Source organism: Ptychodera flava, chromosome 20 (genome assembly GCF_041260155.1).
Source record: "Ptychodera flava strain L36383 chromosome 20, AS_Pfla_20210202, whole genome shotgun sequence".
NCBI lineage: Eukaryota > Metazoa > Hemichordata > Enteropneusta > Ptychoderidae > Ptychodera > Ptychodera flava.
In genome coordinates, this window is record NC_091947.1 from 28,189,116 (window position 1) to 28,214,534 (window position 25,419).

General features: G+C 37.0%; 1 protein-coding gene across 1 annotated transcript; it reads right to left on the bottom strand.

Annotated features, from left to right (window-relative positions):
- Positions 1-12: 12 nt before the first annotated feature.
- Positions 13-25,133, bottom strand: LOC139120492 (protein FAM53A-like). The gene is made up of 6 exons (XM_070684951.1): positions 25,022-25,133; positions 23,837-24,284; positions 23,482-23,542; positions 22,235-22,908; positions 7,875-7,925; positions 13-4,561 (listed from the first exon to the last, which is right to left on the bottom strand). The coding sequence occupies exons 2-6, from the start codon at positions 23,909-23,911 to the stop codon at positions 4,262-4,264; spliced, it is 1,161 nt and encodes a 386-aa protein (XP_070541052.1). The 5' UTR covers positions 23,912-24,284; positions 25,022-25,133; the 3' UTR covers positions 13-4,261.
- Between the last annotated feature and the right edge of the window lie 286 nt (positions 25,134-25,419).

The window sequence follows — 25,419 nt, forward strand, 5'->3', positions numbered from 1 at the left end:
ACAACACAAGCATTCTTCTGAGAAAAATTTTTAATTTGCAAAGCGGTCGGTGATAAATGTGTAAAAACTCTTCTGAAAGGCATATTTCTCTGTTATTTCTACAGGTTCTGGAATTGCTTTGTGAATATGAAGGATGTATTGTTGGGTATCAGGGATGCGCACAAAAATCTGAACACATGAAACATCTATTCATCAAATAAAGACACTGAGGTCGTCAATCATGAAAGCTGATGCACTGAAAATGTAATTCTTTAGCTGTGGTGTTACCCCTTCCCCATCAGAACAGAACTTCTTAATGCAAAGTTGCTTTCAGAAAAGACCAGAGAATTCCCACGGTCTTAGAGGCATACACAGCTAGATGTTGGTACTAACCAAAAAGAGTAGTTTGCCCAAGAATAGGTGTGACAACAAAGGCAACTGCGGGAAGATAGTTCAGAAAGTGTTGATCTATCATGATTTTTTCCTGATACAAATGTATCAAAAAGTGTCAAATAATTTCATAATTTTGCAACAGCCAGGTCATTACTCTGGGTCATAACTTGCAGTGATTTCATGTGCTGTCATAAAAATATCATATTTGTTATGGTTTCCCGATCTGATTTAAGATTTTATTTTTTGTTACAGCAGAATACTTTTCTGTGATTTTGATGTACACAAAACAAACAGGGTTTCACAAACTAAGGATTACATTTCTAGTGCATTAGCTTTTGCGGTCAACGGCTCCATAAGTACAGTATCAATATCACTGGACCACTGCTATATAGCATTGACTGCAAATTTTCTGTTGTCACAAGAAGTTATGAAAAATGTCTGTGCACATTTCTCCGAGCAGCAACATATTATTTCAATTTTCCAAATACCGGTTGTTACCGTAACTCTATTATCATCTACAGTGGTTCTTGTGATCAGACTATGTATAGTTTAATTCCTTGCACACATTGGGTTTACACATCATGTCAATATTTTTGGACAATTTTGATATTTTCATGAAACTTTTTGTGACATCATTTGAAAGCAACACCATGACGGACACTGTCTGACAAAGAATGGTATTGGGAAGTCCATATTGGTGTTAACGAGGATTCTCGTAAAAGTAGGAATCACACCGAAAATTTCAGAGAGGTTCCAAATTTTGTAGGAACCGTGTAGCAAGACACTGCTGATAATGCAGATAACAATACAATGATAGACAAATGGCCTATAGACTTGGTTCAAGATATATAATAATGGCCTGTGGATTTGGTCTGTCACCTAAACAACTTTTTGTGTGCTTCTGATCATACACTAGATATAATGAGTGGGTTGAAAACATTTCAGAAGTACCTAACTTGATCAGGTACAGCCCCCTTCTGCACTTTCTGATGTTTACCAAATCCTTTCATCAGGATCTGATGAAAAATCTACTTTATCAACTAATTAACTCACCAAAGTCGTTTAGCTTTTAGGCTCAATAATACAGATAGACAATAGTCTGTTACATGTGACTTCCTTTTTATTCACCGTCTTGAACCAGGTCTACACGGCCTGCTGTAGATAAATGAAGTTGTGGAGGTTTATGATGGTCATTCCTGTATGATTGTGTTTCCAAGGAGAGGGGCAACTCATATTCACAAGCCTTCACAGCACATGGATGCAATACAATATAATTGAAAGTACTGTAGTCGGAGCTTGAATATGGAAAGTCTTCAAATGTAAGTGTTTGCAGGCATGGAGGAAAACATATGGTTGGAACCAGAATACACATACTTCATATTTTGTACAAAAAATTTCTCTGTGCAAAATGACAACAAATCTACGTCTAAGCTGCAAAGTAATCTGCAAAAAGCTACAATCACTACAATCAAATTTTTTTATTTTCTACTGCCATGTGCGTCAGTGTTGCTGAATTTTACATCACGAAGACCATAAAATGGAATAAATGATTAAGTCCTCGGCCATCTGTTTGGCTCATCGGCCTGTGGTGTACTGCTGGTAATACTTGCCACTGAGTACTAACCATTTTATACGATTTTCAGTGGCAATAAATGTGCCAACATGTTTCTAATAAGTATCAGTCTTTTATAACTAGCGGGCCCTCAGCACTGAATTGACAATGTCCGCAAAATGGTAATACTTGGTAAACGATTATTACAATCGGAGACAACATTTCTACTAATTATCGTGAACCTGTCTCTCAATATCGATCATCCTCACGTGTCAGGATAAATTGTAAAAAATCTTCCGCACATATACATGCCTCCGTTCAAGGCATCTTACATATTTACAAACGGGCTGACATAAAAAAATCAGATTCATCTGTTCCCGCAGACTATGTCTTGAGCAGTCAAAACTACCATTAATTGAAGCTATACACTCTGTGTTACAATGGACGTAGCCACATAAAACACATTTCATATTATGAACAATATACAAGGCAAAATTCCTATACAATTTATACTATAAAGTTACCATTTTTTTTTTGTACGAAAAGTGGGCGAATGTGCCAAAACTTGTTTATTGAAACTACAATTATAAAATCTGTTGTGGCTAAGATGGCCTAACAAACTTACCCAATCTAAATGGGATTAGTATACAATGCACACACACGCGCACACATACAGTGGAACTAATAAAACACATGTTAACACACCCACACTCGCACACAGAGATATCAATCGCTCACTCTAGCAAGTAACTGTTCGGCAAAAAAGTTAATGTAACACTACATCAAAAACTGCTCTGTGATACATGATGGCCACATGGCATGTGTCTTGGTATTCTTACAATGAAAAATATTCTCAGTTTGCTACAAAAAAAGTTCATGTTTGTGGATTGTCTGATATCTTGGAGAAGGAAGAATTCTAAACTTTTGAACAGCATCTGTTTAGCACATATGCTTGCGATGGGTTTACAACATGGAGATTTGTGAAACCTATTTGGAAAAAACCAACAAAATGATTGGGTGAACGAGCAAGAATAACATTCCTGCTTGGGATAATACGCTTATAGGCCTGGAATTACTTGTGAGTTTCAATAAGTGAATTTAAATTTAAATTCAATAAGTGAATTTAAAGCACCATTCATACTCTGTGTGGGCATACTCATATGAGATGCAATGACCTCACACTCACAACTCGTCTACCTTTTGTAAATCTATACCAGAAGTTCATTATCTTTTATCAGTAATACCTTGCAAAGCATCTACTACGCTGTCTTCATCTGAAACAATCTATAGTCAATTCTTCTGGGTGATTGGACCAAATCAAATGATATTAATGTCTGTTTGCCAGGCACAGCAGATAATGACCGGCCTATTTAGTTTTTAGGAACACATTTGGACTGTGGGTGGCTTTGATTTGATGCCTGAAGCCTCTGAACATTGATAATTACCAGGTAAATATCCCCGATGAGAAATCAAACCGAGATATTCACACTAGAAATCCTCAAGTAAAACCAGTTTGCATTTTTCCCACCTTGTAACAGTGAAACAGACCCACTTTCTATTCCCATGTATAGGGTAACACTTTCACCCTTGTTTTCCAATGTTGCCATCCAAATATTCGGGAAATACTAAGGGTTGATACCAAAAAAGAGGAGTTCAGCATTCTGAGATATGAATGTTTGACTCGAAAACGTACCTTCACGTTTCAATCTATGCAACCTACAGCACCTCTGTATACAATCATTAATACATGTTGCACAGTGTCATATACCAGTATTCTTTCTTTCTTCACATTGCAGACATTGTGAAAAGAATTTATAGATTTGACTTTCGAATTCTAAACTTTCCATTACACAGTTGAGATACTTTTTTATATTTCAGTGTCACAAGAACTGATGTTTTCACCCATATACAAAATCACAATTAATCATATTCAGTATTAACAAACTTTTTGACTTAGGATAGACAATTTCCTTTAACATCAAAGTAATAATATTCTGGCTGAAGCTTAAAGAACTGCTATAATTTCACTGGATTTTTTTTTAAAGTTTCTCTGAAAATGATTGAAAATTTTTTGTCGGTTTTGTGAAGTTTTTCGTAGTGTCATTTTCTATTCTTCTAGTTTAAGGATCATTTCCAGAAACCAGGGCAAGCCTGTTTAAAATCTATGTTGGGCCAATAAAGTGATGAGTCTCTTCATCAAGAGAATTTTTTTTCTAAATTTCTTCAAAATAATCACATTTGTGCATTTTAACACTATGCCAGAAAGAAAGGACATTCTAGTAGCTAAAATATTGAATAATCTTTGTAGCACAGCATCACAAGGTCTTTTAGATATGATCAATATTTTTCTATGGATTCAAGATCGAGATCTTCTGCGTCTATCTGAAAGATTTCCTCTTCCTCCTTATCTTCGCTGTCATCATGATCATAATGAATGGGTTCACTTTCGTCCTTGATCGCACCATTGCCGGCTGAACAGCCGACTTCCTTATTTTTGCGGGTGGGACTTGAAGATGGGGTGATCATTACGCTTGACGACACATTGCTGTCACACGGGGAGGAGGCTATCGGCATCAGCCCGAGAAATTTGTCTGGTTCTTTGAACAAGGTTGCCAAACTCCGTGAATTTCGGACAGTCTGTTGGAAACCAGAAAAAAGAGTTATGGATTATCAATGATAATTTTCCCATGTGTTTTCACATAGCGCGTATGGAAAGGGTTACTATATTAGTCTTGGGGAGGACAATATGATAATATTAACCATGATAGTGTGTTGAGATGTGATCTCACTTACTGGTACTAGGGCACTACCATTGTAAATCCAACACATATCATGTTGCCTCATGCAGCATCAACGAATGTTCTACAATACATGACAACCTTTATACAAAACTGTATTGACGACAAATTTTTCAAATGTATGACATTATGAAGGTTCAGTGCGTTTTTTGAGATAACACCTGACCTATTTGTCACAATGGTATCGGGTGAAATTGGTCACAAAGATATTGTGTGGGGACTTCGCAGTATAGCATCAGCACTCTGTTGATCAACTTTGGTGCTACCATGCTTGAAATACCCACCCACCATGCAATCAATGATACCGCTCCCTATACAATGAGCCCCACCCATGAAAAACCAATGAAAAACCACTCGCTACCAAAAGACATTTACCAAAATGTCACTCCGGCCAAATCAGACATGCTTGACATGTATGAGACCCAGGGACTGGTGTACACAGACACTGTAAAATATTGACAACTGAATAAATTACCCGTGGCAATTAAGTGTAAAGTGAAAGAGTTACTGTAGCTTATGCCTATGTAAGGCAACAAACATGTGACCTTTCAAAATGAAAAGCCCGGTTGAAATATAGGCTGATAAGGGTGACTGGTATGGCTGTTTTTAAAACGTTTTGCAGTTTGGCAATTCATTTCCATCTCTATGTTAACTGGTTGTCCAAACTATTTTGTCATTCCTGCAAAGCTTTGAATTTGAAAATATGATCATTGGATACATGTTTATCTTGGGAAGATTTCACTGAACAGTTCTTTGGCTATTCCATCAGAAATGACCAACAAAAACTTTCCGAACTTGCATAAGGTCATGATTACACATGTGCTCTGCTTGATCACGTCTTTTACCCGCTGGGTATAGTTGACTCGAAATCATTGTTCATCAAAACCAACTTCCTAAGTACCTACCACAGCGAGGAGTGGCCTTGCTGTAAGAATTTTTATTATAAAGTCATAAACAATCTCCTGTGAGGCTGAACTAGTTGCCAAAGGAATAACCACCTACACAAACTCCATTCAAACGCTTGCTCACACATATACACAGTGAACGTTTGTGACATGTTTTCATGGGTGGCGTGCCAGGTCATGACAGAATCGTCTTCATGTTGAATTTTCCAACAGCTGCTTTCCCCATCCAAATTGCTGCATAACTCCATCATTTTTCAAAACATCTATCTTGCGAAATATGATCCTTTTTAATAAGTTCACCCCGGTAGACTTCAGTATTCTTAGACTGTAACATGTTGGTGTTCTGCTTTCATTTGAGAGAGGTATTGCGTGGGTGGCAGAAATACGGCCAGTCCATACAGTTTAAAGCGAAAGTGAATTCCAATGAAGTTGGGGACCTTTTACAGTGTTTGCTTGACATTACATATCATCAATATTATTATCAACCCCAGCACAAGGTACCGAGGGATTTGGAGTCTGTTTGTCCATCAATGTATAAGTCTATTTGGAGTCAATTTACATTCACATTCCTTCACTGATTTCACACCATCTCAGTTCAAGCTTATCAGGTGTATCGTAACACACCATGTCCAAACTCTCTGTCATGATTCATCAATTTCGAATCACATGGCATGCATCATTTTGGTGCTGATATGTGCAAAGAGCAAATTACTGGTTAACAGTTTCCAAAACTGTTAACCAGTTACATATAACAGTCTGGAACATTTGTTGACTGGGGAAGTTTGAAATAATCTTATACCATTCTAGATGGCAGTGTCGTCTGCAATATACAAGAGTGACAACAGCTTAGGATCTTTGTTGATTTTTCAGCAAGAACATTATGTGTTTCAAATCACATATTGACTGGCCATATTCAAGTAGCAGCAAACGTTTGTTTTCTGTCAGGCCTGAGAGTCACCAGAAACAGTCTGCTTCCCTCATCCTAACCAATGGCCTCATGAAACAGACTATTTTAGGATGACTCTACGGCGCTCAGACAACAAACGTATGCTGTTACCCTCATGGTCAGTCAACACGCGTATTCTACTGGTGTATTGTTCATAAACACACTAATTTTTTTCATGATATAATTCACTATTAACACCTCAATGAACAAAGTAATGATGAGTTTATCAAAGTATTAAGCAGAAAAAGTGTCTGCAAAAGCATACGGGTCTGTAAGGGGTGGACCATTTGATATCTTGGGGGGGGGGGGGGCTTGGAAGATTGGTGGAGAGCCATTATTGGGTATGCGATGCTCACTGACATGTTCTAGAACACAGGGTACCTGAACTTGCATACACATCCCTTCCAACATCTTGTTTTAAAAATACCAATCATCCAGCTTTCATTGTAATATCATGAGTTTATAAGCGATGCACTGTGTATTTTGGTCGAGGAGAGAAGGCCTCTTGGGGAAAGTATATTTAGCACAAATATCACCTCTCTTTGCTTGATGATCATTTCCAACCAAACACGCTGATGCCTACACCCCTCCATCCCCCCACCCCCCCCCCCCCCCCATCTGTTACCAAATACCCTCACTTGCTGTTTGATAACCTCTACCATAAATTTCTCTGCCTTAGCCCCCATGCTTCGCCAAGCTCCCATCCCCAAAATTTGGATAAAAGTTTCACACTAGCACTAGAGTTAAAATTTTGGTGAGCGCCACCGTCCAGATTTCATTAAAGTATGTCATATTTATAGAATAGGCAATATAATTGCAAAAATGATGTGCCAAGGCCACCAGTAACTCACATAACAACAGCAAGCCAGTTGCAATCACCCTCAAGCATATTGGGGGTTTGGTCTTGGTAGGCCCCTACCCCAATATCTAAAGAAAATTACATGCTCCAGGCACTTACACAGAGAAATGGAATAAGCATGCATCTGTCTTTGCCTGTGACAATCAACACACACTGGCATCTTGTAACACAACTTTGTACACACTAACAAAGGCAAGTGGTTATCTATTTTTATAAACTTCATCAAGTACAATTTGTTCTGATCCTTAACAATCTGCAGCTGTCAGGTACCAGTAAAATTTGAAATGACTGATATAGTTTGACACTAAGCAGTGGTAACATGATGTTGTATGTATTTCATCATCCAGCTAATGGAGAAATTGGCCGTAGTACACTTTCTGACCTGTCAAGACTATTTTTGATGGATAGAGCTTGTATGTAAATAAATTATTCATAAACTTACCAAGTACTGCGTCTTCGGTGGAATGTCATCGCTACATCTATCATATGATGTCTGCAAGAGAGAAGATGAGGCATTTATTGAGAAGATAAATATTTAAATATTCAGGATCCACTGAACTATTTCCAGACAGACTAACTCATATTAATTAGAAATATCCATCATGCCAAGTCACGATTCATAAAATATATTGACGGGTTAAATTAAAACTTACATTTCAGAGATAATTAAATGTGGTTGGATGGTCTGGGAACGCCTGTCTCTTTCTTTGCCACTGAGGAGAGAATATGCCACTTCATCTACCAAATGGCCAAATGATTTTAATGTTGCATTGTGCAAAACTACTACATTATATGTACCCCGGTATAAAGACCATTGGGTTTCCTTGAGTACTGATCCAAAATGCAAAATGGATTTTATCACACCTGCAGCAGTGTTGTCGCCAAGACACGCCCTTGCGACAATGTCCCTGAAACGGAACCCGTTATCCCACATTCTTGCGTACTGTGGGTCACCTCGGGTGCACTAATAAGTCTGACTGTGCTGGGTGCAGGCTGCAAGTAATATCTGTCACCGACGATGACCTTTGTTTTGCATAATTATTTTGAGGCTTATACTTCCGTACTTTTGGGGCTAGCTATGATTAAAAGTAATTAAGGCCAAAAAACGAAAAAAGAAATGTTTCTGGTCAGCGCGCGTCACTTGAACAACAGCGCGTCACCCTTTTTTTTCTGTTTGTGGCCGGCGGCCGTGGCTGACACACAACCAAAATGGTGAAGAGAAAATGAAAATTCTTTGGGGGGGGCCATGATCAGTGACTGCATGAACAGTATATATGTGACTATATTGATAAAACTATAAAACTGACCCTCCTCCCTCCCTTGAGGGGAAAAAAAAAAAAATTAAAAAAAATTAAAATGCGCGTCGCCGCACCATTTTTTAAAGAAAGACCTGACCAGAAACATTTTTTTTTTTGGCCTAAAATGCTGCACTCCATATCATAATTTGCTTGACTACAGTCAGTCTTAGCTCTCATTGGCGGCAGATACGGTACACTGCTACAATCACCTGAAATTCAAGCATAGCGACGCGGTCCCAGGAGCTTGAACTTTGTTCAGTGAAACTAATTTGTTACAAAATAATACAAAATTTGATTGACAGCTGACGCATGTTGTCCCCAAAATGTGCAAAATGTCTCCCAAAATAAACAGTATGGGGACACAATGTCCCCTGGTTTAAAATTCCTGGCTGCAACACTGCTGCAGTTATACAGAAGACCACAGACAAGAAACAAACAGTACACAACACAGTCAAGTAGAGCAGATTACTTTGTAAATTAACCTGGAGGCACATTTACATAGCAGTGGTATTTGGTGCTTTGAAAGAAATGAGCTCAACTAAAAAGACAACTTGATAATCATTCAATACCTAATTATAATATGTCTAGTAGCTGGAATCTAGCCATCTCATTGGCTGGAGCCAGGGTCTATATTCTCAACATGAGGACCTGTGTAACATTTGGAAGCTCACACAAATTTAGAACTCCCGCTTGAGCTTTCAACTCACCCTTATGTCAGACAGGTCTTCGACTCGAGGTTGATTTTGATTGTTAAATTTTAGTCTGGTGCAGCTCAATGAACTCACAAATGAAGAGCTTGTACTGGTACCGGTAGTGGTGGCGAAAAACAACAAAATATTTTTTTTTAATTTCTTCTTGAGCCTATTTCCAGATAAATTCTTCAAGTTTGATGGGTAATAGATGTGTTGCATTACCATTTTGTATGGAATCAACTGTGCACGCGTGCGCGTTCTGACACTTTTTTTTTGAATTTGTGTTGAGGCTATGCTCCCTTGTCCCAACCATGCGTCTGAAATAATGACACTGTCCACTTGTATTTAACTGTATCATATTATAATGAGGTTATAAACGGCAAGTGAGGGTATTTGGTTGCGCATATAAGACCTTTCGGGTGAAAATTAGCATACTTCGTTGAAATAATCACCTCATGATTATTTCTGCCAAATATGCTAATTTTCACCTCAAAGGTCTTATATCAACAACCAAATACCCTTGCTTGCCGTTTATAACCTCTAAATATATCAGTCTCCAAGTCGTAACGGGAAATCGGCAGAGGTCATTCAACAAAATAATTTATTCCTGAAGTATGTATTACTTGCTAACTTGATAATGCTAATTTGACCAGAATACTATGTCAATTGAACTTAACTGAATGACACTTGCCAAAAGCATTTGAAAGCTGATACAAGCCCTTCTCCTTAATGTAACTCTGTGATCCAGGAATGTTGGAGAAATTGACATTTGCTTCAAATGCATATTTGGCCAGGTATTTTTTTATTAAATTAACGGCTAACATGGGCAATATAGGGTATTTGAATTCTGTTCAATTTGTGTAGCTTGTTGCTAGAAAAATATGTCCCTAATGAAGAAGTATTGATTCGAGACAGTGAGATGTTTGATGAAGATCCAAGTTTTGCCATATGCATCCATGTATGATATTTAGGACAGAATTGTTGCAGATCCACCACATGGTATCAGACCACATAACAACATACTCATCTTTCATCAATAGGCTCAATGGATTATGCTCTAGCTATCATTAGTGGAAGTGGTATCTTTCAATGTGTATGACCAAGTTACGAATTTGAACATCCAAATGTTAACCCGTATCCTGCCAAGTTCATATTTCACCATCAGGTCAAGTCAATACAACTAGTAAGACATGACATGTCCCATATATTGCATTTAAAAAGATTTTCCCATATTGAGGGCCCCTGAAAACATATATGCTATGAACATGATTTTTACTGGCTTGACGCTCAATAGCATACCATTCCAAGCAGGTGAAAATATGCACAGGTTAAGGCTCAATACTGCTTTCTATGGAACTGGCTGATGGGGGAAGGGATAGGCCTGGCAGAATATGGGTTAATACCAATACCTGTGGCTGACAAAAATATTGATAAAATACATACAGGTGTTTCATCCTTTAGACTTTCAGCAGCTGCTTGTGCTTTTTTCACCTGATTTCAATAGCTGTGAAAATTTGATCCAACTTGAAAGCCCTCTGACATTTGCCCACAGGAAAAAAATCCATTGTGCCAATGGCACTCTGACTCAACTATGATACTCTATGAAATAGACCCAGACATGCCAAAGTGTGACTGGCTATGATGCTAGTCTGTCGTGGTATTTTGTTTGTATTTTTTAAAACAAACAAGATACCAATAACAGACTGTCAATACTCTATTCATTCCAGTGCTTACTTGTGAAATGACTTTGACGAAAAATTCTGCTAAACTCCGACATTCACACACTGACAGAGCAACAGAAAAAAGAGATCTAAAACTGGTGTACCTACCGTACTCTGAACTTTGTCCAGAAAGGTGTAAACATACACCATACAAAGTTACTATAAAATCCTCAACTATTTAGGGCCCTTCTCCAAATTGTTCATGAGTTAAGACAGAACAAGTCATTGTGTGTATAAGGTTAGACGTTTCTACTGTCTTCATTACATAGTTGAATAGTTGGCTTTGTTCCAGCTAATATATGTTTTTCACCATATTTTAGATGTCTATTGAAAACACACCTGTAGCATGGCTGTTTACGTGTCTTCATTACATTGCAAATGTCATTACAAAAGGAATTTAAATATTTGGAAATTTTTTTATTGGCTTTGGTAAACCTATAACAGTTTACTGTGGTGTTGAGAACTCAACCTGATACTGCAGGAATTTATTTAGTTTTGGGAACTTTTTTTAGAAAAGCGATGGGAGGGAATATATTAATACATTTACATGAACAGTTTCTTCATTTTGACATTGCAAAAGTATGAGATGGTCCTTAAATCATGCACGTAGCACACACACTGCTAAAAATTCCCCTCTGGTAATTATTGTCAACACGTTTTGCACCATTAATTTAAAACAAAGAGCACCACACATTTGAAAATACTTGCTTACTGACAATTGAAACTTCACACCCAAAAAGTGCAAGGACGATGATTTAAATACCAAAGTTGGTGAATTTTCCCTGACAACTGAACGGATTCATAAAGTGAATGACAATAAATAACTACAGTCTTTGAGCTTTTAATCCAACCGAAAGGAATTTTACTCCTAGAGTTGAATACTGCTAGAGCACTAACAAGTCTCAAGCGATGATAGTGGAATACCAATAAAGCCCCTTAAGTGAGAAAAAAATTTCAACCACCTGTATGAATTTAGGGTTTAAAGTACCACAATTTGTTATTCTCTGTTCGTCAAAACTACTGGTATGTTGGTAATAAGTAAGGTAGCATACTGGATCAAGTTGTCAGAAAAACTGACTTGAGATGTAAGGACGTCAGATCATCAGAATCATACTATATATGTTGACAAATTTACAGATGAATTGAAAATGCTACAGATTTCTGAAATGACATTTATACAGTAAGACCTTAAACATGTACAAGTTGACCCAATTTGAAGCATGAAACATGAATGCTGATAATTTTTGATAATCCTGGACGCCTCTATCTGTCGTACTATATGAAGCAGACTAGTAGTAGTAGGAGTGTCACATGTACAGCAGATGCACAGAACGTGTACCTGTAGCTATGTAAATAAACAACAAGATTTCAACAACTTCAAATCTGTTTATATTTTCTAATTAGATCATTATGCAAATTACCACTATGAAATTGACCAACAAATTATCAGGTGTTTATTATGTAATCATGTAAAAGGAAAGGTTTTCTCACTTGAAATACTGCAAGTATTAAAATACACTAAAAATTGTGAAATAGAATTTCCTTTTCGAATACTGAAATTCACACTACTTTGGAAGTTTTATTGGTGATTACATCCGCAGAATTTCCAGTTTGCTGAAATGTTTTTACAAAGCAGGCAGAAACTGGAAGAAATTCCTGCAGTAAATTCTTTTCTCACTGGCTTGAAATTCTAACAGTGATACTTGAATCCACGGGACAAAGAATTTACTCACCGTTACACATTCCTCTGTGTAAGGGCACGGTTGTCGTATTACCGGTCATTTGGCACATACACAATGTAAACAAAAATGACGAAACCACGAAAAAACATGAAGTAATATCAGCCTCCAGAAATATTACATTTCAATGCTATGCCATTGCATATTATAACAAAACAGAAACAGGAAATATATACGGAAAAATACCAATATTATCTGAATTGGATATCCAGATTTATGTTTCAGATTTATCGAAGACTAAACATGAGCAAAGGTTAAATGTCAAGAGTTTTATACTAGTGAAGTGATTTGGAAGCCAAACATTTATCAGAAAAAAATTAATCAGTCACTGTGTTTTAACATATTTGTCAATTATTTTTCTGGTTAAAAATTGACTAGATGAATTAGAAGAATGTAAGGCTTTAGTGCTGGCGTTTCTTGCCCTAAACATGAAAGGAGATTGGATTCTTTGAAAGAAAAATAAGCATTTTGAATTCAAGCTTCAGAAACGGAAGCGACTAGTATCGCAACTTCTTGATTCACGTATCATGTAATAAATCTAATATAAGCAGTTTATATATTGTCTTGTGATAATTCCTAGTTTTGTCACAACGTGCCCAGACCTTTTTTCAAGGACAGTTTGACCTTAAGCCTAGTATACCTTGTATATCAACATGAAGTGCCACTGGTATGGGTACGCGCTCACTGACTCAAAGGGGAATTTCACCAAGGCTGATTTTGACATATGTGCTCGCTTTGGGGATGCTTATTCCAGAAAAGCAATTTTCAACATTTATAATAACTCGTGCAAATTTTTACAAAAACGGATGAAAATAGTGGCGGAAGTTGAAGTTCAGGGCTTCATCAACTTAATGTATTTTGAATCATGGGAAAGAGCGCCAAGCTTGGCGCTTTCATCACATGATATGGCAAGGACCATCTTCTGATGGGTATGGCATTGTCATTCATGTTCACACCAGGCTTTGTATATTTGCATAACTATTGTTTATGTTATGCAAATACACACAGCCTGGTATGAACATGTGAGTGGCCATACCTATCAAAAGATGGTCCCTACCATATCAAGTGATGAAATTTAAAGCGCCAAGCTCGGTGCTTTTCCCAATGATTCAAAATACATTAAGTTGATGAAGCCCTAAACTGCACTTAAAATGTAAAAATCAGCCTTGGTGAACTTCCCCTTAAAAATATTTCATTTGACCGGTATCAGGTATTGCCATTGATTACTGGGCCAGTGCAGAGAAATGACCAGAAATTCTAATCAAGAGTTAGAAACAATCTGATCACTGTTAAAAGACAAACTGTTTCAGATTATAGAGTTGACACACAGAGTGTAAATTTATATCACTGCACTTTCATAGATAACTGAACAGCTGGTCTGTTCACATTTCTCACACAGGGTTTGTAATGACGGTCACTTGTATTTTCACTCAAGATCTGCTCCTTTGAAAGTGTTGATCTTTCCTACTGAACTGTATCACATACCACAAGTTTTGTGACTTTCAATTCCCTTATTTTCAATCCACTGTACTTACTTCTGTTATCACAAAGCTGAACCTTGTCTTCACAAAATACAAAAGACATGTCGTGCATGGGTACTTTTGAAAGTGTTGAATTGAGGACTAAGAGATTCTAGCTGGGATGTAATAATGCACAAATGGACTGGTATGTTAATACTTTTGATAGAAGCCAAACTATTTTCTAACACAAAAATATTGACACTATGCAGTTAATGCTATTAGTCAATTAGTCTGGGTTTAAAACCAGTATTTGCAAAATAAAAAGATCAAGACTGAAGATCTTACAAGAAAGCTACACTTTGCTCACATAAACCGAGCAACCCTAATTGCTGTCTTCTGAAAAATTTATACACAAATTTTCTGTGACTTGGTGTGAGAAAATAGAAAAAAGGTTAAAAATGGTTTTGGTAGTCAGCTGATTCCACTTTTATATCTGTGGGTGCTTTAGTGGCAGAATTTGACACCCGGATATCGGTATTGGAAAGTCATATCCTTCATTTTAAAGGGGTATGTTGATAGATCTTTTTTGAGGTCATATGTAACGATCCCCCTTACCGTAATTGATAGTTATGTCATAAACCTATGAGACAGGCCGACAGTTTTGAGTTTCAACTGATAAGAAAAAATTGCAAAGGAAAGAGCTGTGTTTGCAAATAGACATTTTTTAATAATATTTTGCATCTGGTGCCACCCGTGGCAATCTTAATGACTTCCACTTCCAGTTTCAAAACGAAAGATAAGAAACACCTTACTATTAAAAAAAATTCATGCTATCTTGCTGGTAATTACTTTATCTTTAAACACCATAGTAGTTACTTTTGATGCATTTTCTATTATTTTGGTTCTCTTTTAGAATGTACATCAGTGATAGATATTCAAGCTCACAACTGTTTTCAGTTTTTTTCTGGTATATCACTAATGGAAGCTCATTTTAAAGCTCTTGGTATCAGAACATTGGTGTAAGAGAAATTGGTATAAAAGAAATTATTACAGTCGTAGTTTTTTATTTTGCAAAAATAAAATATTTTATCCCCTTTGGCCTTAAAAAGGACTAAACACTGTATTGTCCTGTTGTATTTCTCTCATTTTCATGTAACAATCACGGAAAAATACTGCGATGATCGAACCGAGATCACCGAACTACAACAACTCTATATATAGTATAAGGTTTGAGTTTCCTGCATCTAAGCGCCAAATCTGATTTGAGAGAATATACACACAATTTGGCTGCAAATAGAATTGCTATGAAAACTGCACACACTACTACGCCGTCAACATAACTAGGTCAGTCTGCTTTATGTACATATTCCTGTGCACAGGCAACTTGACATGCAGAGAGATTTAGGAAAGGTTCTATTCAATTGATAGCATAGACCACTGTTTACATTCGGAGTGCCTACGGTTTTCACCAAAACAAAGAAAGCCCGGGGTATGGAATTCTGGAACATGCCCCGCATGTATACAAAGGAATTACTCGGTGCACACTTCTTTTTCACTGACCATTAATCCTGACAGAGTAGATTTATCCTAGGTCTTGCTGTGATTATGACCTACATATTTCAAGTTTTTTTAGCACATGGAAACTTCCATAACAGAACTGAATACAAACTGACACATTGCTTGATTGCATTCAGAAATTGAGAAGAGTGTGTTGAAAAGGTATGCTCACATGACCAACTTGTAAAAGGACACCATCTTAGACTTTAGCCACTTAATTTTAAATTTTTTACCGAGCATATTGTACTGGCACTGTGGTAATTAACCTGCCATTCAACCGAAATAGGCCATGCTTTGCAATTTTAACACTTACACGGCACGATGAATGTACTAAAAGCAACTTACATATATTATACTCCAATTAGACTACATGCAAATAAACTGCCGAGTAAAGGAGAGCATAGATAAGTGCTTGCTCTTTACTATGCTGAACACTTAATGTTATTGTAAAACTTGCACCATTGTCAATAACTGACATGGAATAATTCATAATGCATGACCAAATGTGACAGGGTCAACCATGTAAACTGCTGGGTCAAATTAAAAATCTTTTTGTTTCAAGATTTTCCCCGCCATATTTGGGTACGACCATTTCTGTGGAAATGTTGAGTGTCCATACAGGGCAATAGGGTGACTGCATTGACAAATCACGTACAGTACCGCCAAATCAAACGAACACTTAACGGATATAGTTGGTTGACAGGCTCCCACTAAACAGCCCCTCTAAGTAATTCATTTTTATTACTGCTAGATCATACACGTCTATACAAAATTTTCCTTCCATTCTGATACAATCACAACCAAATACGCCCTGCCTTCAGTGTTTATCATAGATGGTTGCACATTTAAAGATTTTTGTTCTTATCTCTCTATTTCGTATACGTTTTCATTGTCGTTACAATATACGAGCTGGCAACAAATCAGAGCCCTGACAAACTATCCCTGACAGGATCTACTGGTCATCGGGAGTCAAGCGTGTCTCACAGTCATAAATAAAAGTGAATAATAATAGAAACAATTAGACTAAATTTATAATACCAATTATAAGCTCTCTGAAGACAGAGGTGCATACACACGACAAAACGTTGATAGGGAAAAACAAAAGAACAAATGATACTTCTTTGTACAAAAGTGAGAAAAGAAAACAGATTTTTATGAGCATGTTGGAAGCGATATACGACTTGTTAGAAGAAAGGAAGATAGAAAGCATTTTTTTCTTTCTGAGTTGAAGGACACTCTTTAAAGGTTTACTTTACACCGAAACAACACAACAGTGGCATTTGTGCTTTTTGACTTGGAGAATGCACGTACCCAGGTCAGTGTTGTTGCTGTGTTTGGATCTGAGGGTACTCGAAGTCAGGAACTGTGTGATTAAATCTTAAGACTTTCCTGTTATCCCTACCTCTGATTGGACTACGGTGAACTAGTGTAATAGGGGGAAACCCTATAAAACCTTTTAGAACTTGATAATGTTTGCACAAGGTTACTGTTGCTCTTTTCAAACAAATTGCCTGTATGGGATGAAAGTATAAAACATGAAAGTGGAAAGGTTTGCTATGATATTATATCTCAGCTTGATCCAAGAGACAAATTTACATAAAATCAAAATTGCTCCCATCCACAAAACGGAAGTTACACAGGGCAGTACTGAAACCTCTAACTTAAAAAAATAAGAATGCAGCTATTTATATTGCTATTGAACGCTGCATGCTTGCCATTAACCTAACACATTGTCAACTAATTAATATACTTGATCCTATTAAGGTTACTATGATAATTTCATTACATTGGTGTTATGGAATGACGCACCATACCAAAAGATCATAAAACGTGGTAAAAAGGAACTAAATTTGTGTATTAGTACGGGTATGATTTTCAGCTCAAAGAAAAGATAAATCTTGCAGCCAACAGTCACAAAGTATGCATGATAAGTTCACTGACTGAATCACACTCAAAAACAGTTTCCCCCTCAAAACAAAGTTCAAAATGCAAATTTCTGTGACAATCTCAGATAATTCCTTAGTCTGCCACAGACTTAAAACACTTGCTTACACGTTACAAGATCAGTACATTGTGGAGAAAATTCTGGTCCTTTTACTACCTAGCTTTGTTACATCATCAAGGGATTGGCCCTCTTTGGATGTTTGTCACTGGGCACACAAGAGTACATGTTACTGAGCTTCATCAATGATTTAGTGCATGGGCTAGCAGAAGGCATTCAAAGACACTCGGACAATGGTATATATTCTTCTATGCAAAGCTTGGTAAAAACACAGTATGTAGAAGGCAATATGAGAATATACAGTAGAAGTACTGTAACGTCAAATTGAAGATTTTTCAGTTGGTTTGAGGATTTACATTATCAAATCGGGCAGCATGGTACTTGTCTTCAAAGGTCTAGTTACTTATTCATGAATAGTAACACAAAAATTACAAGCGCTGGCAAACGATGACAAAAATCAACAAAAAAGGTAAAAAACAGAGTATATATATACAGTATATACACAGATATAATCCTTCTGATGTATATATACAAGTATATTATGTAATCATACATATATGAAGAGCCATTAAAAACAAGCTCCATTGATGCAGATTGTTCTAATGACCACATCAAAACAAAAACCAGTCAATCTATATGCTATCCCTCCAGGGAATTTCACATTACCAAGGCTTGATATTTACCAGGGAATATACTGTCATTATTCAGTAATGGTGTCAGAGTGGGTCACCGTTATCAATATGACAATCAATGGTTCTCGGGTCAGTCACAATCAGGGTGCGCTAGAGTGTGTCACTTAGGTCAAAATTTCAAGTTCATGATAACTGTCCAGTTAAATAATATGTTGAAGGTTATGGTATGGGGCACATCTTCCTAAAATTTGGTGAAGCAAACGTCGTTAGTTTTACCACAGTGCACATTGTTTTATATGGTCGACGCAGTGTCACGGACGCTACAGAAATGTTGAACATCAAACACAAATGTCATAATAAAATGTTAAACAATGATTTGTTAATGCTTTCTTATGTTATTACAATATAAAAGATGCATATTGGCATTAAATAAGCTATACTTGGTATGATTTACTTAATTTTTCCATGAATAAACACAACCTCAAGTTTAGTGAGAAATACAACAATATTGATCATATTTTTTTAATAGGACTTTCAACTTCTCTATGTCCTTCCGCTGGTATGCTGTACTTAAAAGTTTTATTGCCATGAATTAACCATGCTATAGCAACAATATTAATACCATTCAGTGTAATCAAAATGAATTTCTTTCTAAAATATTTTCTCTATAGTATGACATGTAATTTGTCACGGACGCTACCAAAATCAAATTTGAAAGTTAGGTCAATTTGAAATATAAAAAGCAATCAACAATTTCTCTTTTCTCCAAAACCTTTCTCTATCAAACATTTAAATTGTGAAAATTGTGTCAAAACATTGACAATTTCTTTAAATTGAACGAGAAAGCTATGGCGACTACTGCAAAAATCAGTTGGAGTTTGTGAAAAATGTCTATACCAGTAATAAACTTTCAATACGTCAAAAAACACAGAAGTTAACATTGTTTGTGCCTTACTTAAAGTGTAAAACCAAGATAAAAGTAGACACCTAGATCAGGCTAGAGCGACAGGTTGTTAAACTTTGACCTGTGGTCCCACAATAAAATTTGCTACAATGTATCTGACACACCACCCAAGAAATCCAAATGGCTTGCATCTGTTCTAACACCTGTCAGGATGGGGCGCACACACACCTTTGACCTCTGTTCTATAATATATCTGTACTCTCTGACGAGCGTAAAGTTGGCGTCATACTCATCCTCAGCCTCATAGGTCACGCAAAAATGAGGATGAGAATGACGCTACAGCGTCAGCTTCACCGGCGTCAGATCTGATTATTCCCGAATGCGTCTGATGGAATGATAAGTGTAAAAACAACTTTAAAAATGTGCTCCAAGTTTCATATCACTGTAAATGTTAATTAAAACACAGTGGTATTTGCATTTCATAAAATTTAGTTACCTCTCCTCTCAATACCCGTTTCTCACGTTGTAGTTATAACGCAACATTCTTAGCCCTTAATTTCCTTAAAGTTCAAAGGTTATATGTATAATACCTTGACTTTTCAGGCCTCAAGTCATAGTTATACAGGTTAATTGTTTTATATGTCCTTTGAATAATTAGGGCTTTCATATCACCTCTCATGGTGGCGATTTTTACACATTTCGGACCATGTACCGGTATACCTTTTTTGCACCAATTTTTGGAAAATCTTAACACAAGAGTTAAGAGGATACCAACAAACACATCTGCGGATCCATGGACTGAAAATTACGAACATTTCCAAAAAACTAGTCCATATGAGATATTCTAACGATAAAATATTACCTGCGAACCAGTTTTAGGATTCAAAAGAAAGTTGAGAAAGAATGGAGTTGTTATTTTCTTATGTTATGGGCGAATTTTATCATTTATCCATCATTGGGTAGCGTATCCTCCGCAATCTTTGGATACGACGCTGAAGCTGATGCTGAGTAGCGTCATTTTAGCGTCAGCTAGAAAGGTCACCTGAGGATGAGGATGAGGATGACGCCGACTTGACGTTCGTACTCTCTGCCTTCATAATATGTGAAAGTGGTAGAGACATAGTTAACACAAATGTCATTTCTTACCCCCTTGATTTTTTAAAATTCAAAATGTGATAACAAAACAATAAAATGTGGTGGTTATTTCACATTTAGATTGGCTTACAATCTGAAAAACAATGTTTGCATTTTATTGTAGCATCCGTGACATAATGACTTGAAATGGAATACACAATAATAAATGCATATACAGCACAGAATTCATTGTTCTTTTCACTAGAATTCTAATAACATTATCAATATAATTACTGCATTCTTAAAAAACACCAATCTAAGTGTTACAGTTGAGGCTCAACATAACTTTTTGAGTGTTTTATTACTTAAAAAAAAATCAATTTTGTGCAAATTTACAATTTTATGCCTTGAAGACATTTTGTAACCCAACTCCATGAATGTACACACAATACACACTAGTATTTATATGTTTCAGTGGAATAACTGCTTTCAAATGTTTTAAATAGTTATTAATTATGACTATGTAGTAAACACCGTCACGGACGCTACACCGTCACGGATGCTACATTTCCATATTTTAGGAATATTAATAGTGAACGCAAGGGACAGTAATTATATAATTTGTTTATTTAAGGTAGGCACCTTTTGACACTTAGGCCTGTGACATCAGATCTTTTATAACTCCTGTTGTCCTTAAGATATGAGTGTGTCACGGACGCTACAAGAAATTCCGACCACAACGATCTCCATTTTCATTTATTCACAAAACAATACAATATGCAATTTATTTTAATTTTGGTGTATAAAATGCTTGCCATGGATGTTGAGGTTGGAATTAAATTCAATATTACAATATTTTACCCATTTGTCTACATATAAACTAAAGGTATATGTACTTATGGTCACAAAACACAAAAAACATAACGATGTTACAGTTTTGGTAAAAATACCACAGTTTCTGTTCCGATGCACATAATCACATGAAATAACTTGTGAAAGAAAGATTAGGTATTCTGCAATAACATATGTAAGCTAAAAATTCCACAATTTTAACACTGTGTTCCAAAAAACATTTTGAAATTAAGTACATTTTGAAGTGAAACAGCATAACGCTACTTTTTACAGTTTTTAAAGGCATTTTGTGGATGTACAACCAAACCTGCACAATATATGCAATATTTCTTTATGTGACCAAGTTAGATACAACTATTACTATTTATTAGAAACAAATAAGCAATATAATATCAGTCTGAATAGCAGATATATGTCCATAACGAATGAAAATCATCTAGCGCACCCTGATTGTGACTGACCCGTTCTGTGAATACCTTACCTATAATCTTTAACAGCGGCTGATAAGTGGCATTGCTTTGCAAGAACGAAAAATTCTATCTGTGACAGTGCTGCTGCAGATGCTAAAATTGGCTTGGCAATATGTCAAAGACAGAAATTCTGTGTACAGCTTTTATGATAACATTACACTATAGGATAGCCGTGAAACATTCATTATATTTTGATCCATTTTTCTAAAATTGTCAAAGAAGTTTATGACATTTGGCAAAAATATTGGGAATTTATGGAAATCAAACAGCAATCTCGAATGCATTCAGAAATACTGTCAACAGCCAATACAGCTGTTGACAACTTTACCTACAATCTTTCATGATGTGTACTTTGATGGTAGAAACTGGAACAAAATCATGAAATTTTTTCGTAACCATACCTGCTTCATCTTTTCAAAATCCAAAGCTGGTCGAGCACTATCTTCATCCCTTCGCCTCTTCAGACCAGCTTTGCGATCAAATACACATGGTTGAGATCGACACCTTGGCAGCCCAAACTGCTTGTGCGCCGCATCTGGGACCTGTATCACCGATGGTCTGAAACCCTCTGAAATTCCGTCTTCTGACAGCGATAAACTACGCACTTTCTGAACATGGGCATGTTTCATTGGGCTACCATCCAGCCAGGGTGCAGTGCCATCAAGATTAGCTGACGCAGGGCGGGGAATAGGGGACTCGGGAGGGGTAGAGAAATTATTGATTCCAATTGGCAAGTTTGGCCCATTTACAATGCTATTGGCTGACGAAAAATGATGTGGTGAACCTGCGGTATAATCTCTGTGGAACACAGTGCGTACTGGTTTCCAAATGCTCGACGCTTTTGGTTGCCATTTTGATTTGGCATTTCCTGAGAGTTCACCGGTTGAGCGTGATCGGCAGTGGCGTTTTTTGGGAGGGACCAGGGGGGTTTGGGATGCAGGTGTTTCTACAGTACCACAGTTCCCATGCTGTTGACTGTCCCCTTTGTTAAAGAGAGGCTTATTGTTTCCATTTGTTTTCCAATCACATTCTGTAGTCTGAGCTTTCACAACAAACAAATTCTCACCATTATTCTCTATGAAAAGAAAAGAAAAGAAGTATTTTCAATACAGTGTCTACGCTTACACTGCAATTATGTAAACGATGATTCACACAGAACATTAACAGTTAAACTCGAACACTCTTACTCTTGCCTGTGTCTTAGGATTCTCTTCAATATACAAGTGTTATGTACACACATTATGGCTTCAATGTTGTCAACTCAGTTCAACATTTTCGGTCCTTTGAAGTTAGACCTAAAAATGGCACTATTATTTACTTTAACTATAAGCTTATTTATAATTCTCTACTCTTGACATAAGTAAACCTGGAGTTAAAACAAATACTTATACCATCAATGACATACTACAATTCACTGTCATGTTAAACATAAACACAAGTTTAACCATTATTTCTTGATCATACACGAGTCCCACTACTTCCATGATTACTGGATACAGGGTTGTAGCAAATGTAGGTAGTAAAGGGCTTTAGGTAGGCACAACAGGGCATTGCATTTTTCTTTGCAACAGTGACTTCGAATGGTCAATCTTGACAAACTGTCTTTTTTGACCTGATCGTGAAAAAACAATTGCAGTCACAGTCTTACCTGCTTGCTTAACTGCATCTAGCTTCCAATATCTAACTTTATTACGCGTTCGATATGGTATCTGCAAGAGAAAATTGGATAAAAACATAACAAAAACCAAATCAAACCATCAACAGAGTTTGATCACACTGGAACCACTAGAGAACATGATCTACCGATCGACTTAAAAATTGAATTCAGCTCATGTAAAATTGCCATGATGATTTTTTTGATGAAACAAAACAACCAAATGTTGTTAATTCCAAATGTAAATTGAAGCTGAAAGCAGCGTTGGCGGGGTCACTTTGCTGATGAAACAAAACAACCAAATATTGTTAATTCTAAATGTAAATTCAGACAAGTCTATTTTACTCACTATGTCTTCATAGGTAGTGACATGAACATCTTCCAAAGACTGGTTTTGTAGCTTATCTGTTATGAGTGTTATCATAGTATTTCACAGCTGTGAAATAAAATGATGGTGCTGGCTGTCCCCAGGTCTTCAAAAGCTACAGTTGTAATATTGAGCGTTCAGGTGATTGTTTAAGTATCCATTCCAGGTGGTGACAGTCTCAGTACTGCTTAGGTCTCATCTAGCTAGGAATACTTATTATAAAACGTTCAACAGAAATGACGCCGAGTCCAAACACTGCTACAGGAAAATACGATTTTGCTGATTTCTGATGTTGGTTTTTGTTGTTATTTTCTTTCTTCAAGTAGCCATCACAGTGCCCTTCTGAACCCGATCAGCCCCAAAAATATCCACACGACAAAAAATTAACAAGCAAAAATTCCTGAGCCGGCAACCAAAGCAGCTAGGCAGCCTGTAAAGAAATACACATAAACACATACACTTTAAATGCACATGCGCTCAAGAGGTACCTTGTTGGAATTCCTGGCCAGAGAACTGGTGTCGCCATGGCACGATGCTCGCTCGGCCAGCGCTTGAATATATTCTGTCTACCTGTGTAATTCGCTGTGACATTTACGTCATCGAACACGGCCGATACATGACAGTGCTGACGTTAGACCGTTTCAGACCCGTTGCTGGGGCATAATGAATATGACGGTGTACAGAACATTCATACCACTCAGAGACCCATACATTTTTGCTAAACTACCGTTGAAACGATGATCGATAATGGTATAGATCGTCGGATCGACCGATACTTCGCTGGCCCAGAACCGAACACCGTCAATGTGCACTGTGGCTTACCGCACATTAAGTTTTTGGTAAAGAAAGCTGTGGGGTTTGGTCTTTCAGAATTGCATGTCGACTGGCTTCGTAGATTTGAGTTGTCACGTTAAAAACCACGAAAATAAGAGGAGTGTTCGGGTTTCTGACGCTGCGCTATGGCCACACTGAAAATATGTCATGTCAAAATAATCATTCCTTGAACAACAGCGGGTTCATTCACCCAGTCTAATAGAGATCGAAAAATTTCCATACTCTTGATTATTAACGACATGGATCGCAACATCAAGTTAAAAGTGTATGCATTGGGTCTGAAATAGACAAAATTAAGAATCGAATGGTCAAAATTTAGTGGTAAACGTTTACCTGATGGTTGCCCTTCAGTAAAACATGACAGCGGCGCGAATCGGTGGACGAAGACAGACGCAAGTAATAGAGTACAAAATCATTCATTGGACTCGGAGAGCTTCCCTCGATTGGTTACAACTATTATTGGCTTAGGGGTGTCACACTATTTCCTGCAGAGGCGCCCGTGATCACAGAAACGTAATTTATTTTGCCAGAGAAAACTGTTGGTACAATTTAAATATTTTCGACAACATATTTCAGAGTGTTCCTTACTTTTTATATTGAAATCTTCATATTTTGTCATGATGCCAAAGTTTCCATTTGAGAACCCCACTTCATGCAAAGCTCTGGATGAAAACGGTGACGTATTTGCAGCATGAACCAATCAGAGGTCGCCTTACCTTGTGGTTGTGCAT

Coding starts and splice junctions, on each gene's coding strand:
- LOC139120492 (XM_070684951.1), bottom strand. CDS start 23,911: ATGATAACACTCATAACAGATAAGCTACAAAACCAGTCTTTGGAAGAT. Junction 22,909..23,481: donor AGATGCAGTTAAGCAAGCAG/GTAAGACTGTGA, acceptor TTCTTTTCATAG/AGAATAATGGTGAGAATTTG. Junction 7,926..22,234: donor ATTTTGAAAAGATGAAGCAG/GTATGGTTACGA, acceptor TCTCTCTTGCAG/ACATCATATGATAGATGTAG.